General features: G+C 47.5%; 1 protein-coding gene across 2 annotated transcripts in view; it reads right to left on the bottom strand.

The window, feature by feature from the left end:
• The window catches only part of TDRD9 (tudor domain containing 9), a 107,894-nt gene that overhangs the window by 55,390 nt on the left and 36,307 nt on the right, over positions 1-16,197 (bottom strand). For both annotated transcript variants that reach the window (XR_006273516.1, XM_043489291.1), the window contains exons 8-12: positions 8,073-8,176; positions 4,328-4,392; positions 1,607-1,661; positions 1,371-1,455; positions 4-61 (exon numbers count right to left, since the gene is read on the bottom strand). Coding sequence is in view for 1 of the 2 variants with exons in the window: in XM_043489291.1 (XP_043345226.1) it covers positions 4-61; positions 1,371-1,455; positions 1,607-1,661; positions 4,328-4,392; positions 8,073-8,176 (367 nt within the window). In the remaining variant the exon portion in view is untranslated. The remainder of the gene's footprint in view (positions 1-3; positions 62-1,370; positions 1,456-1,606; positions 1,662-4,327; positions 4,393-8,072; positions 8,177-16,197) is intronic.

The following is a 16,197-nucleotide window of genomic DNA, read 5'->3' as shown; positions in this document are numbered from 1 at the left end:
CACCGTACTTGACGTCTGGAACCGTGACAGAACTCTCTGCGATGTTGGTGGACAGAATGATCTGCCAAACAAAGAAGAAAGGAATCTGACACACTCACACGTATGGGGAGGCATCAGGTGAAGCGAAAATAAAGCGACTCAAAATCATTTAAAGGCAAAAACACTGGACTCAAATTTTAAAATTAGCCATTTTTCTATTTTACACTAAAGTCCACAATTGGTCAAGGGTCTCAGGGGTGAGGTGAGGAGGAGTCAGTGAAGGGGGCGCTGCTCCACACCAGTGTGGGACCCTGGACCACTCACCTCATTCTTCTCGTCTATAAATGGAGATAACAGTAATACCCACCCTATTATTTGGGTTAATAAGCAGGATGCTCAGAACCGCTCCCGGCATGAGCCGAGCGCTCGGCACTCCCCACCGCGCTCGCGTCTGGTCACTGGACACACCTGTGTCGGGCCGGCACCAGCACCACAGTTCAAGGACAGACAGACGTCGTCGTAATTAACCTTCCCAACAGCTCTGCAAGGTGATCTTATTGACTCTACTTTCAAACACTGAAATTAAGCTTTGCAGAAGCAAGGTGCTCAAAGGCACACACGTACAAGGGACAGAGCCTTGCGTCATCTGTCCAATTCCACACGCATGCGCTTAACCCTTCACCTCCATGTAAAGTTACAGCTTTTTCCTGGTGGAATACCTCCCAGGGGTCCAGCAGAGTTCTCAATGCACAGAAATCCGGGCTCATGCACACAGCAGGTGCAAAATGCAGCAGGCAAGAAACAGGGCAAGGACAGCTCTCCCTGACCCCAGATTCGGCAGCTTCAGGGGCTCTTGGAGTTACCCAGGGGCGCAGAGCACGACAGCCTCAAGGCAGAGGCCCTGCAGGGCCGCAGCACCTGAGAGCCGGAGGTGCCGGCAGGTCTAGGCTGCCCCAGAGACGTAAAACCTTCTCCCGGAACCAGGGGGGCTGAGCTGCACGTTCAGGGGCTGATGATCTGAAGCCACACTCCAAGGGCTGTGACAAGATACTCCCATCACCCACCCGTAAAGGATTAAAGAAATGCTCTTAAGCAGGATCAAGAGTGTGGGCTCTGACCACAATCTCCAGGGCAGTGCCAGGGACAAGAGGTCCTGAGCCCACGAGAAACAAGGCTCTGAGGCTGGGGAAATGACAAACCTTAGCAAACTGACTTACAAAACAAAGGCAAAATGAAATCATACACCTGGCTCATCGGGACGCACTCGTGGAGACCAACCACTGCTACAGAGCCCGCCACATCACCCACGGACGGGGCTGTCAGGGCCTCATCAGCGGGGTCTCTAAGGAGAAGGTGCTCAGAGCTCAGGACAGGTGCCCCAGCCATCCCACCTTTCTGTACCCGGGCACTGGACTTAAAAACACGTTGTTCTGCTCCTCCAAAGTCACACTTGAATGGAGTGGATAGACCTGCAACCTAGAAAAGACGTAAAAGAAATAAAATATCCACAAAGGGAAAATATATACGAAAATGAGTAACTACTCATTAAGATAATTAAAATGATTTAGGGCAGAAACAACACAATGCTTTACAAGTGAAAACATACAGGTGATCATTTTAAACACACCTTTTATGAACCATGTTTGTGAGAAGTTCGTGCATATAGTTTATTTCACCCAGACCTAGGGAAGAAAGAGAGTGGAGGAGAAAAAAAAGAGATTTGTATTCATTTCTAAAAAACAACCTTTAAGATGACATCTTTTTCAAAGATGGCACTACCAATTCATTTTATTTGACTTTTTAATCCTCTTCACCGAAATACATCAGTATTACAAGTGACAAGCGTACAATATTGTTTTTGTTGTTGTTCGGTCACGAAGTCATGTCCAACTCTTTGCAACCCCATGAGCTGCAGCACACCAGGCTCCCCTGTCCTTCACCATCTCCCGGAGCTTGCTCAAACTCATGTCCATTGAGTTGGTGATGCCAGCCAACCATCTCATCCTCTGCTGCCCTCTTCTCCTGCTCTCAATCTTTCTCAGCATCAGGGTCTTTGCCAATGAGTCGGCTCTACCAGTAACTCAAAAATATGAGAAGAACCATATTCTTCCAATGTTTCCCTTCCCACAACAATGACTGCCTGTGAGTGCTGGCCCTATGAGTAATTTTACATTTCCTGCCCCCCTCCACTGGTTTTCCAAATGTTCTACATTAATTATGCAAAAATTTTACAACCAAAAACTAGTATTTAAAAAGTATTGGTCAAAAGATATGCTACATCTTTCTCATTAGGTTCAGAAATGCTCATTGATATATATAAAGTTTGCACATGATTTTGCCACATCCTGAATTATCAATATTTGAACCTCTATGGGTTGAACTGTGTGTCCCCCAAAAGATGTGGAAGCCCCTACCCCAGTCCCTCAGAATGTGACTTTATTTGCAAATAAAGCATCACTGCAGATCTAATTAGTTAAGAGGAGGTCACACTGGAGAAGACCGGGCCTTTATTTCAATAGGACTGGTGTCCTTATAAGACACACACACAAAACACCACGCAACAATCAAGGCAGAAGGAGAAGTGTTACAGCCACGAGCCAAGGGAGGCCAAAGGCTGCCGGCCAGGAGAAGCAGGAAGAGGCCAGGGAGGAGTCCAGCTGGAGCCTCAGGGGGAGCAGGGCCCTGAGACACTGTGATTTTTACTTCCAGTCTCCAGAACAGCGAGAATAAGCGCCTGCCGTTCTAAGCCTTCTGGTTTATGGCGCTGCTACAGCAGCCCTGAAAGCACTAACACAGAACCATCCCCAAAGACCAGTTAATGAGACGCACATACTGTCCAACCCGAGCTCACAGAAACACGGAACAGAGGACAGGCTGGGCGGTAAGGTGTCACTGACAGACACCTCGCTCCCGCAGCGTGCAGCGGCGGGAAGCGCCCCCTGGCGTCGGGGGTTCCCGGGAGCGCGCTGCCCCGGCTCCCCTCCAGCGCGTCCTCCTACGTCACGAACGCAGAACTCGCTGACAGATGTTTTTTTTTTTTTTTTTGACAGATGTTTTATACGGGCAAACGCAGCGCCACACCACCGCCCGCTGATGGCTGTCTTCTGGACACAAAGCTAATCAGTATCAACTTAAGCAACACATGAGCAGAGCTCTCAACTCACATGTTGTATTCCAAAGTAAAATAAGTTACCTTTATTCATGCTTTTTGTTCTCCACCAAAACTAGCACAAATACCCACATCCTCTATATATTACTTTCCAACAACAAAAAAAACACAGGAAATGTCATAAGATTTCATCAAGCTGTATCACTTGATTAAAAAGTCATTAAAAAAAAACCATCATTTTGGAAAAAGTACAATTTAACATAGATTAATCTTGTCAAATGAATAAAAGACACTTGCTCCTTGGAAGAAAAGCTATGACCAACCCAGACTGCATATTAAAAAGCAGAGACATTACTTTGCCAACAAAGGTCCATCTAGTCAAAGCTATGGTTTTTCCAATAGCCACATATGGATGTGAGAGTTGGACCATAAAGAAAGCTGAGCACCGAAGAATTAATGCTTTTGAACTGTGGTGTTGGAAAAGATTCTTGAGGGTCCCTTGGACTGCAAGGAGATCAAACCAGTCAATCCTAAAGGAAATCAGTCCTGAATATTCATTGGAAGGACTTATGCTGAAGCTGAAGCTCTAATACTTTGGCCACCTGATATGAAGTGCTGACTCCTTGGAAAAGACCCTGATGCTGGGAAAGACTGAAGGCAGCAGAAGGGGATGGCAGAGGATGAGATGGCTGGATGGCATCACTGACTCGATGGACATGGGTTTGAGCAAGCTCTGGGAGACGGTGTGAAGGACAGGGAGGTCTGGTGTGCTGCAGTCCATGGGGTTGCAGAGAGTCAGACACAACTCACAACTGAGGGACTGAACTGAACTGCATATTGTCAAGTATCTTTAACAGATTATTTTCTCAAATACTGAAGAGAAAGAAACTCAAGGACTACCTTGATTATTTTCATGGTATTACAATAATGATGTTATTATTAAATGAACTTTAAATACAGATGGATGACAATTACCTCAAAAATAGCAAACTTAACATAGACAATTTTTTCCTGAAGGGGGTCAAGTTGCCCTCAAAAATAACATTAAACTCTTAATTATCAACGTTTTTAGCAACACAAAGGTTATAGTAAGAAGTCAGACTGAGAACCCCACCCATCCCCATTCCCAGAGTCCAACAATGAACCCACACTACGAACACCACATTTCACCATATGTGCTAGACACAAACCAGCCTCCACCCTGAGCACGATGCCACGTCACGAAAGGATGGCACTCACCCGGCAGAAACACCAGCACACTGCTTCGCTCTGACACAAACGGGGTGCCCGGCCGGGTCTTGGCCCTGTTAAAAGGTGAGGTGCACAAGCATTAGTCAAGGTGAACTAGCCGTGGTTTTTACAGAGCCCCGGGAGAACAGGCTTCTAACCCGGAGAGGCTCTTACCTCCAGGTCACCCACTGCAACATTCTGTCCTTTACATAAGACAACACAGGGGCCCCAGGATGGGAGACACAGCCCAAAGCCCCACAGGAAACCAAGGGGCCTCCAGCCTCCAGCCTCCTGCCTACTTCCTCCCATTAAAACCCATCATCGGCAAAAGTCTTTGATGTTTAGTTACTGTAATCTAGACCCTCAAAATACAAAACATTTAGAATAACTATTACAAACAAAACTTAAACTTACAAGGAATCAAGACGATTATCAGAAAGCATTTTTATATACCAAGATCTCAAACCGTGCCCTCGCCTCCTGCCTCCATCAGCCCATCTACTTCGTGTGAAGTCAGGACTCTGATTCCTCCACAAGCCCCCGCGGCCCGCCAGGTGCGGGCACAGCAGTGAGACAGCCCACTCCCTGCCCTGCTCACGTCCAAGCTGGAGAGACCGACAAGAACAAGGAAGTGGGAACCTTCAGTTCAGCAGTGAGACTGCGGCCACAGGGCTGCCCTCTCACCTCGCCTCTTTCTCTGTGGTCACTATTCCCAGGAATGGCGTGGACTGTGGTTTCTTGGCTTCTCCAAGAATTAAAAAAAAAAAAGAGTTGAGTGGAAATTAATGAAACAGAGAAAGAAAAACAACAGGAAAACAAAAACCTAGCTCTTTGAAAAGACAAACTGACAAATCTACCTAGTTTGACCAAAGAAAAAGAGTCCAGTTACTACAGTCAGAAATGAAAGAGGGGCTTCCCCGGTGGCGCGGTGGGTAAGAATCCATCTGCCAATGCAGGGGACACAGGTTCGATCTCTGGTCTTGGAGGATTCCACATGCCACGGGGTAGCTAAGCCCACGCACCACGACGACTGAGCCCGCGTGCAGCAAGCACTGAAGCCCAAGCGCCTCGAGCCCGCGCTCCACCCACAGCGAGAGGAGCCCTGCTCTCCGCAGCTAGAGAAAGCCTGAGCACAGCCACAAAGGCCCTGCAGCCAGGAAGAGAGTAATTAAACTGCTTTCTGTTAAAAAATAAATAAATAAATAAATAAAATAGGTCCTGCTATTTAAAAAAAAAATGAAAGAGAAGACACTGCTGCTGACTTTACAGAAAGGAAAAGGACTGTAAAGGAGCACCATGAGCAACCAAAGGCCAACAGATCAGAAACAGACAGGAAATGGACACAGTCCTAACAGACACCAACCACGGAGACTGATCAAAGGGAAAGAGAGAACCTGAACAGAGGACACCGCTGGATGGGAAGCTGCTGGCAGCAGCAGGCAGACGCCCTGACCCCACAGAGCCTCACGCAGGTTCATGAAAAGGCAGCCACAGCTCTCCACGGCAACCACACCGCACGGTGTCAAACACCAGGAACGCGACGGAGGGCTGACCAGGCACAGACACGTCTACCTACAAGGAGCACCTGAATCAGAAGGTCCTCACCATAATAAGAGAAGCCAGGAGATTACGGGAAAATATCATAAAATACTGAGAGAACAATAAAAGGGGGTGCATTTGACATATGTAAATTACATATCAATAAAGTTATTTAAACTAAAAAATTAGAAAAAGTACACGTAAGGAGAGAAATAGAAACCAAATTTTACATTTTACAAAACTGTGTTTCTCAAATGAGCGTGAGGCCTTTTTAGCCATATAAAACCTGAGAACGTTTACCAACAGACTCAAACTTCTGAAGGACATGCTTTGGGACGAATGGAAACGATCTAAGAAAGAAAGTCTAAGATGAAAGAATGATGCATAAAATGACATGTATTTGAGTAAATGTAAACCCACTGATCATATAAAAATAACAGAAAAACTGTGGGAGCTTAAAAACAGTTAAAAATGGTACTCGTTTGCACGTAAGCTGTTACTTTCCAACTGGGGTGTCAAGCACTGCTCAAGGCCCAAGGCACACGTGGTCCTGGTACATCCCTGGCCCTGTCACTGATCAGCGGAGGAGAGTCCAGACAGAATCCAGACAGACCCAAGTGCAGCGTCAGCAGGAAAGCTATTCTGAAGGCACGGAACACAGCTGCCGCCCTCCACGGCATCCTTGGGCAAGATGGCAGGACGATACCGCGACACTCACTGCACGTTCACATCACACAGCCAACAGCTAAGAGCAGAGAAGTGCGCGTCTGTGCGTGCCTACTGTCTACAGAGAACAGCCTTCTGAGCAGTCCAGGGCTGGTTACCCTGAGGAGGAGGAGTCTGTATTCTGCTCGTTGTTCCAATATGTAAACAGTAAAAGTTTTCATTTTTTAATGCAGTGTAATATCCTGAAAGACTCTAACCACACCTGTAACCTAAAACTGCCCTTAAGGGAAAATACCTTCTAGGTTTCAAAGAGCCAGTCAACTAACAAGCGTCTGAATGACAATGGGTAACTGCCTAGAATCAGGAATAGAGCTTTAGGATAAATGGAATCAAAGGCAAAGAAAGCGCTCAACAGTCTCTCCCACAGCAGTCCTGCAAGTTTTACCTCGGGACTGGGCGAGGCGTGACTTCTGCACGGCTATCTTCAGGCCGCGGTTTCCAGCTTAAAACCTGTCGGCCCTAAAACTGTGCTTAGTATGGTTTTAACTGCTTTGAAATATAAATTTCCAGTAAAACATTTGTTAGATACTAACTTTAATTTTGCCGGGAGAAATGTCAATAACTTCAGATTTGCAGATGACACCACCCTTATGGCAGAAAGTGAAGATGAACTAAAAAGCCTCTTGATGAAAGTGAAAGAGGAGAGTGAAAAAGTTGGCTTAAAGCTCAACATTGGGAAAACTAAGATCATGGCATCTGGTCCCATCACTTCATCATAGGAAATAGATGGGGAGCCAGTGGAAACAGTGTCAGACTTTATTTTTTGGGGCTCCAAAATCACTGCAGATGGTGACTGCAGCCATGAAATTAAAAGACGCTTACTCCTTGGAAGGAAAGTTATGACCAACCTAGATAGCATATTAAAAAGCAGAGACATTACTTTGCCAACAAAGGTCCATCTGGTCAAGGCTATGGTTTTTCCAGTGGTCATGTGTGGATGTGAGAGTTGGACTGTGAAGAAAGTTGAGCGCCGAAAAATTGATGCTTTTGAACTGTGATTTTGGAGAAGACTCTTGAGAGTCCCTTGGACTGCAAGGAGATCCAACCACTCCATCCTGAAAGAGATCAGCCCTGGGTGTTCATTGGAAGGACTGATGCTGAAGCTGAAGCTCCAATACTTTGGCCACCCCATACGAAGAGTTGACTCATTGGAAAAGACCCTGATGCTGGGAGGGATTGGGGGCAGGAGGAGAAGGGGACGACAGAGGATGAGATGGCTGGATGGCATCACCGACTCGATGGGCATGAGTTTGAGTAAACTCCAGGAGTTGGTGATGGACAGGGAGGCCTGGCGTGCTGCGATTCATGGGGTCGCAAAGAGTCGGACACGACTGAGCGACTGAACTGAACTGAACTTTAATTTTAAAATATATAGAGTGACCACTGAAAAGATATCTATAGTTAATATGATAAAAACACTAAAATTCTTCAAAATGAACAAAGACTTCCCAATCCCATTGAAGCTCACGGCCCGCTGGAGATCTCTTACCCACTCTCCTTCATGTCCAAGTCATCGAACATCTGAATCAAGGAGACAGCAACCTCATAGACAGCCTTGGTTATCACTGGCTCCTCCAGGAGGTGAGGAGAAAGCTATAAAGAGGAAGAAGGGAAGGTGGAATACCAAAGAGGTTCATCAAGGGAACTCGTAACAAACACCCCAAATGAACATGGTATCGCTGGCAGCCAGGATCCGGGCACCCGCTAAACAATAAGCCCCTGACACACAGCGCCCACCAGCACCACCCTGACCCCGTTTCTGGGGCAGAGGAGCAGTCAGGAGCAGTCAGCAGACACGGGTGGAAGTCAAACGTCGGGCAGGACGTCTGTTCTGAAGACATGGAAAAGGTGCTCCAAATGCCCGTGGAGCCAGGAGGAGCTTCCCCTCCCCTCTGTCAAACCCGCCCTCGAGAGCTGAGGACTGAGCTCCCAGGAAGACCACCAGTCCGTCTGCGCCTGCGGCAGTAGCCACGTCATATCACGGCCACCAGGGCTCTGCGGGGGCGACCAGACCACTTTCACTGGGTGTTAACACCAGCCAGGGAGCCCAGTCACTTTACAATTGCCCTCGGGTGGCCTCTCTGGAACACTGGGGTTCAGCCACACCCACCACCCCCTGGTGAGGTCAGGACCACCAGTCTGAGCTGACAGCATTCACATGACCAAGGCCATCACTGGGAATGCATCTCCCTAGAATATCCACCATTACATCATAGTTTCCATAAAATCTATTTTATAGCCATACTGCAGTTTTTCACCAAGAATAAGACGGTTGTTTTGTTTAATAATTTTACTCATCAAGTACTGTATAAAAAGACATAGCATTTGATTGTGTGCAGAACATATCAGAAAAAGACTTTAGGAGAAGTTAGCTACAAATACCAACTTTTTTCCAATTTTTAGAGTAAATTAAGTCAGTTAGTACTTAAATAATGTTTCATTATTACAATTCTACTAATGTAAGCATGACAAATTATCTTCTATTTAGTCAATTAACTTTGAGTAAACATGCTTGATGTTTAACCTTTATCTTAAGCAATTTTCTACTCTACCCAGTCACCAGTACTTACCACACTAGAGAAGAGAGAGAGAGAAGTCCCTCAGTCGTGTCCGACTCTGAGACACCATGGACTGTAGCCTATCAGGCTCCTCCATCCGTGGGATTTTCCAGGCAAGAGTACTGGAGAGGGTTGCCATTTCCTTCTCCAATTTACCACACTACAACCATACAAAAAAGGTACAGAGAAAAGGTACCCTCTTCACAACCTCCAACAGTGACATCCACAGCCCACCAGAGCTGCTTTCCTACACACACGCTGTGGGGAAAGCACGACGCTGGTTCACAAGGTTTCACTGAGCTCTGGAATCCAAGCCCAGAGAACACCCTGTGGACACCCGCTAAGACCCCAAGCAAAGCGCTGCCTTCTCCAAGCCCGTGTGACGCAGGGGACCAGGACCCACGCGGCCACAGCACTGGCCAGCTGCTGACCCCACGGCCTCCGTGTGCTCAAGGGGACCCGGAGGAGACACGGGCGCCAGGCCTCCCACTCCTGGAGAGCCCGGTGCAGGCAGGCAGGCAGGCAGGCAGGGGGCACCGCAGAGGGCGGGACCCACCGCACCACAGTCAACAGTGCGAGAGGGAGCGGGAGGGAGCCTGGAGGCAGCGCGGACGCTCACAAAGGTGCGGCCGGGCGACTCCATCTGCCACCTGCCACCGCGTTCCTGCACCATGGCCGTCGGCAGGGGGGGCAGAAGCGCCCATGTGTCTGTTCACAGCTGAGGTCCCGGAGCCTGAGTGCCTGCGTCCATCTAAGACAGCCTTACCCAGGCCTAGGCAGCTCCCCGAGGAGGAGAGGGGGGCTCCGGTGAGTGACAGGCTGAGCAGGTGGGGGACTATGGATGGATGGGGGGCAGGGGGCAGAATATGCACAGGGGAGGGGCGAATTTTATCCTGTCTCATGCCATCCTGCCAAAACAACAAAAACAACAGAATGATCTCTGCTCGTTCCCAAGACAAACTATTCAGTATCACAGGAAACCAAGTCTATGCCCCAACCACTAATGCTGAAGAAGCTGAAGTTGAATGGTTCTACGAGGAGCTATAAGATCGTCCAGAACTAACACCAAAAATAAGAATGTCCTTTTCACCATAGGGGACTGGAATGCAAAAGAAGGACGTCAAGAGATACCTGGAATAACAGGCAAGTTTGGGCTTGGAGTAGAAAATGAAGCACGGCAAAGGCTAACAGAGTTTTGCCAAGAGAACGCACTGGTCATAACACACACCCTCGTCAAACAACACAAGACGTGACTCTACACAAGGACATGAACAGACGGTCAACATGGAAATGGGACTGGTTATGTTATTTGCAGCCAGAGATGGAGAAGCTCTATACGGTCAGCAAAACAAGACTGGGAGCTGACTGTGACTCAGATCATGGGCTCCTTATTGCCAAATTCAGACTTAAATTGAAGAATGTAGGGAAAACCACTAGACCATTCATGTATGACCTAAATCAAATTCCTTATGATTATATAGTGGACATGACAAATAGATTCAAGGGATAAGATCTGATAGAGTGCGTTAAGAATTATGGGAAAAGGTTCACAATATTGTACAGGAGGCATTGATCAAAACCATCCCTAAGAAAAAGAAATACACAAAGGCAAAATGTTTGTTTGAGGAGGCCTTACAAACAGCTGAGAAAAGAGGAGAAGCCAAAGGCAAAGGAGAAAAGGAAAGATATATCCATCTGAACGCAGAGTTCCAAAGAATAGCAAAGAGAGATAAGAAAGCCTTCCTCAGTGATCAATGCAAAGAAATAGAGGAAAACAATAGAACGGGAAAGACTAGAGATCTCGTCAAGAAAATTAAGAGATACCAAGGGAACTTTTCATGCAAAGATGGGCACAATAAAGGACACAAATGGCACGGACCTAACAGAAGCAGAAGAGATTAAGAAGAGGTGGCAAGAATACACAGAAGAACTATACAAAAAAGGTCTTAAGGACCCAGATAACCACGATGGTGTGTTCACTCTCCCAGAGCCAGACATCCTGGAGTGTGAAGGCAAGCAGGCCTTAGAAAGTATCACTAGGAACAAAGCTAGTGGAGGTGATGGAATTTCAGCCAAGCTATTTCAAATCCTGAAAGATGATGCTGTTAAAGTGCTGCACGCAATATGCCAGCAAATTTGGAAAACTCGGCGGCAGACACAGGACTGGAAAAGGTCAGTTTTCATTCCAATCCCAAAGAAAGGCAATCCCAAAGAATGTTCAAACTACTGCACAGTTGCACTCATTTCACCTGCTAGCAAAGTAGTGCTCAAAATTCTCCAAGTGACGTTTCAACAGTACATGAACAGAGAAATTTCAGATGTTCAAGCTGGATTTAGAAAAGGCAGAGGAACCAGAGATCAAATTGCCAACATCCGTTGGATCACAGAAAAAAAACAGGAGAATTCCACAAAAATATTTGCTTCTGCTTCATTGACTGTTCTAAAGCCTGTGACTGTGTGGGTCACAACAAAGTGTAGGAAATTCTGAAGGAGATGGGAACATGAGACCACCTGATCTGCCTCCTGAGAAACCTGTCTGCAGGTCAGGAAGCAACAGTTAGAACCCTGTACGGAACAACAGACTGGTTCCGGATTGGGAAAGGAGTACGTCAAGGCTGTAAACTGTCACCCTGCTTATCTAACTTATATGCAGAGTACATCATGCGAAACGCTGGGCTGGATGAAGCATAAGCTGGAATCAAGATTGCTGGGAGAAATATCAGTAACCTCAGATATGCAGATGACACCACCCTCACGGCAGAAAGCCAAGAAGAACTAAAGAGCCTCTTGACGAAGGTGAAAGAGGAGAGTGAAAAAGCAGGCTTAAAACTCAGCATTCAAAAAACAAGATCACGGCATCTGGTCTCATCACTTCATGGCAAATAGATGGGGAAACAGTGGAAACAGTGACAGTCTTTTATTTTCCTGGGCTCCAAAATCACTGCAGATGGTGACTGCAGCCATGAAATTAAAAGATGCTTGCTCCTTGATGCAAAGAACTGACTCATTGGAAAAGACCCTGATGCTGGGAAAGACTGAAGGTAGAGGGGGAGGGGACAACAGAGGATGAGATGGTTGGATGGCATCACCGACTCGATGAACAAGAGCTTGAGCAAGCTCGGGAGATGGTGAAGAACAGGGAAGCCCAGAGTGCCGCAGTCCATGGGGGTCGCAAAGAGTCAGACACAACTGAGCGACTGAACAACAAATACCCTCCTCCCAAATCCTCTCAACAGATTAAGCGTCCTCCAGAAGGGACCCACGGGCAGGCCCAGGGAGTGGGACCCGCTCTGCCTCTGGCCCAGCTGCAGGTCACGGTGGCCACAGCTCATCTCAGGGCATGGGTACATTCATGAACTTCCCTGGATGGAGGGAGCAGGTGGTAAGGGCTCTTGGCAATTAAAACAAGCTGAAAATCAAGCACGAGAAAGACTCTTCAAAGGACCCTGGAGGGAGCCGCCGAGTTGGTGACAGAAAGACCAGGAGGCCATCACGGGCCACGGGACGGGTGCATTTCCATATACATGGTGCCCACAGTACCAAGAACCAGAGCGTGGGGCACGCGATGCAGGCCCGAGCGCTCCGGACCTCACCAGGCGGTCACCAGAGATGCTAGCGGGTCGAGCGTGGCGCCAAGTAAGCAATGAGAGTTCGCTGTGGCAAAGGCTGTGAGCAGCAGGGTGCCGAACGAAGGGGTTTTCCAAGATGAGAGACTCAGTGCTCTTTAAATGTGGACAAGATGCCAGCAAAGGTATGGGATGCAGGGCAGTGGGTAAGCTGAGGCCCCGAGGGGGTGGGAAGGGACGGGACTGACACACGGCGGAGAGGCTGCCACCCCGGGGAGGCCATGCTCCCTCTCAACCCGAGACCGCCCACCGAGGGACCACAACAGCGCCAGGCATCTCAGCGAGAAGACTGTGATGTTAACGCAGGTCCTCTGACTCCAAGGGTTAGAAGAGAAGCTACATAAAGCACGTAAAAATTAATCCAGAGTTACGCCCTGAGTGTCCGTTCACTGAGATGTAAACACGGCCGGGCCAGGCGTCCTCTGAACGGGAGCACAACCCGCCAGCCCGCCGCCGGGGCTCACACCTGTGTCCAGGCCTGATCCCTCCTCGGCAGGACCTGGGGCAATCGACAGGAGTTAGTGAGACTGTGGCCAGCTGGAGAGAGTGCAAAGCGTGTCTACTCGTACTCCAGAAAGGCTGAGACAAGGCAGTGTTCAAACATTACAAACACGGGCGCTCTCCCTCCGTCCTGAATACGGGCTGCATTGAGGGACGTTTCCAACCACAGACCAGCGAGGAGAGAGGAGAATGTGCCCCCTACTCTGTCCTACCTTGGGGTGGGGGTGACACACAGTGAGCAAAGGCGCACACCTAGTGTGTATGTGCACACTCACACACACCTAGTGTGTATGTACACACACTCACACACACACGCACACACACATGCACACACCTAGTGTGTATGTATACACTCACACACACATGCACACACCTAGTGTGTATGTATACACTCACACACATGCACACACCTAGTGTGTATGTACACACACACACACACACCCTAGTGTGTATGTACACACACTCACCCCAGTATGTACACACACACACACCTAGTGTGTATGTATACACACACAGTGTATGTACACACACTCACACACACACCCCAGTGTGTATGTACACACACTCACACGCACACCTAGTGTGTATGTACACACTCACACACACACCCCAGTGTGTATGTACACACACTCACAAACACATGCACACCTAGTGTATATGTATACACACACACACAAACCCCAGTGTGTATGTACACACACTCACACACACACCCGTATGTACACACACACACACACACACCTAGTGTGTATGTACACACACTCAGACACGCACACACCCCAGTATGTATGTACACACACACACACCCCTACTGTGTATGTACACACACTCATACACATGCACACACCTAGTGTGTATGTACACTCACACACACAAGCACACCTAGTGTGTATGTATACACTCACACACACCCCTAGTGTATATGTACACACTCACACGCACACCTAGTGTGTATGTATACACACACACAAGCACACCTAGTGTGTATGTACACACACACACACACACAAGCACACCTACTGTGTATGTACACACACACGGAAAAAGAAAAAGGACAAAGGAAAGGAGGAGTGAGGAACATTACAGGGAAAACCTGGTGAGACCTCCTCGGCCAGCGGGTCAGGGTCCCGTCACCAGTGACGAGCTGCACTTCACCCTGCGGCCCTCCGCCCCGAGCTCACAGCGAAGCCCAGTCTGATGAGGAATCACCTGAAAGCCCCCAACAGGAGGGCATGCTATGAGACACCTGGCTGCTACTCCTACATCATCAAGGCCACAAAAACAAGAGAAGTCTGAGAGACTGTCACAGCCCAGGGGAGCCTGAGGAGACCCGACAGCTAAACAAACGCAACGTGGGATCCTGGAGCAGAAAAAGAACACTGGGAAAACGAGTGAACTCCAAACAAGTCAAGTTTGGCTCACAGTGATCCACCACGTCAGTTCTTTGTTCTGACAGATTCAGGGGTTTTCTTGAAGTGCTACAAAGCAAATGTTGTCTCTACACCCTAGGTGATGGACACACAGGTGCTCACTACAAAATTCTTTCAACTTTGCTGTCTTGAAATACTGTCATTTTAAAAATTGGAAGAAAAAAGAAGTGCCACATTCTAATGGTCATCACTGGCCTCCCTTTGACATAAGCAGATTTGACAAAATGCATCTTCTAACAGTAGGTGAACCCGAGTCTGCCAACTCACTGTAGTAGAGACTGCTTGCTTTAACATTACAGATGCTTTTAATAGAAGTCAAACTCCTCTAGAGAGCGACTTGGCAGCATCCATCAAAATTCCCAAATGCATACACATCCTTTGAGCCACTTCCAGGAACTTAAATTCCAGGAGGGCACATCCTACACAGAGCCCCTCAGAAGCGATGCTTCTCCCCCATTCCAGGGCTGTCCGGGTCGTCACAAAGAGGGTGGGGGTGGGAAGAGCCCCGGTGGGCCCACCTGCATCTAGTGCATCAAGGCCAGCAAGCATCCTGCAATGCAGAAGACAGCCCTCACCATACAGAACGACCTGGCCCACAATGTCAGCTGTGCTGAGGCTAAGAAACCCTGGTCTACAAGATACACTTTCACATGTGCAAAGATGTTCTCTCTGGCACTGTTTTTAATAAGAAAAGATCAGAAACACTGGAGATTACTAAATAAAGATAATAAGTGCTCAGTGTTCACAGCGGCACCATTCACAACAGCCAAGACACGGAAGCAACCTCAGTGTCCATCAGCAGACAGACAGGTAAGGAAGACACGGTACACACACACAAGGGACTGTCACTCGGGCGCAGGAAAGAATGAAATAGTGTAACTTTCAGCAGCATGGACGAACCTAGCGATTACCATACTAAGCGAAGTGAGTCACGAAGAGAAGGACAAGCATCGTGACATCACTTATAGGAATCTAAAACATGACACAAATGAACTTAGTTACAAGCCAGAAACAGACCTAGACATGGAAAACAAACTTACGCTTACAAAGGGGAAAAGGAGTAGGGGAGATAAATGAGGAGCTTGGGATTAGCAGACACAAACTACCACACACAAAATAAACCACAGGTCCTAGAGCCCAGGGAACTGGATTCAATATCCTGTAATACACCACAATGGAAAAGAATATAAATATACACACACATATATATATATAATGTTTGCATTCACATGCGTACATCTTTGCAATGTCAAAGTATATGTTATAGGCCAGGGTTTCTTTACAATATTGTATATCAACTATACTTCAGTAAATAAAAAATAAATATCTATATTCACATAAAAGAATGTTATATAGCTCTAAAAAGGGAATGAAGAAATCATATAATGATATGTAAAAAATGTGCACAGTTAAGTGAAAAAAAGCAAGATGCACATAGGCTGAAATCATTCTATAAAAAAGGAAAACAATACATCCATATTTGCTTCTATAAGCATAAA

Source organism: Cervus canadensis, chromosome 17 (genome assembly GCF_019320065.1).
Source record: "Cervus canadensis isolate Bull #8, Minnesota chromosome 17, ASM1932006v1, whole genome shotgun sequence".
NCBI classification, from domain to species: Eukaryota; Metazoa; Chordata; class Mammalia; order Artiodactyla; family Cervidae; genus Cervus; species Cervus canadensis.
The sequence above is the reverse complement of the archived record's forward strand: the minus strand, read 5'-3'. Positions and strand labels throughout refer to the sequence as shown.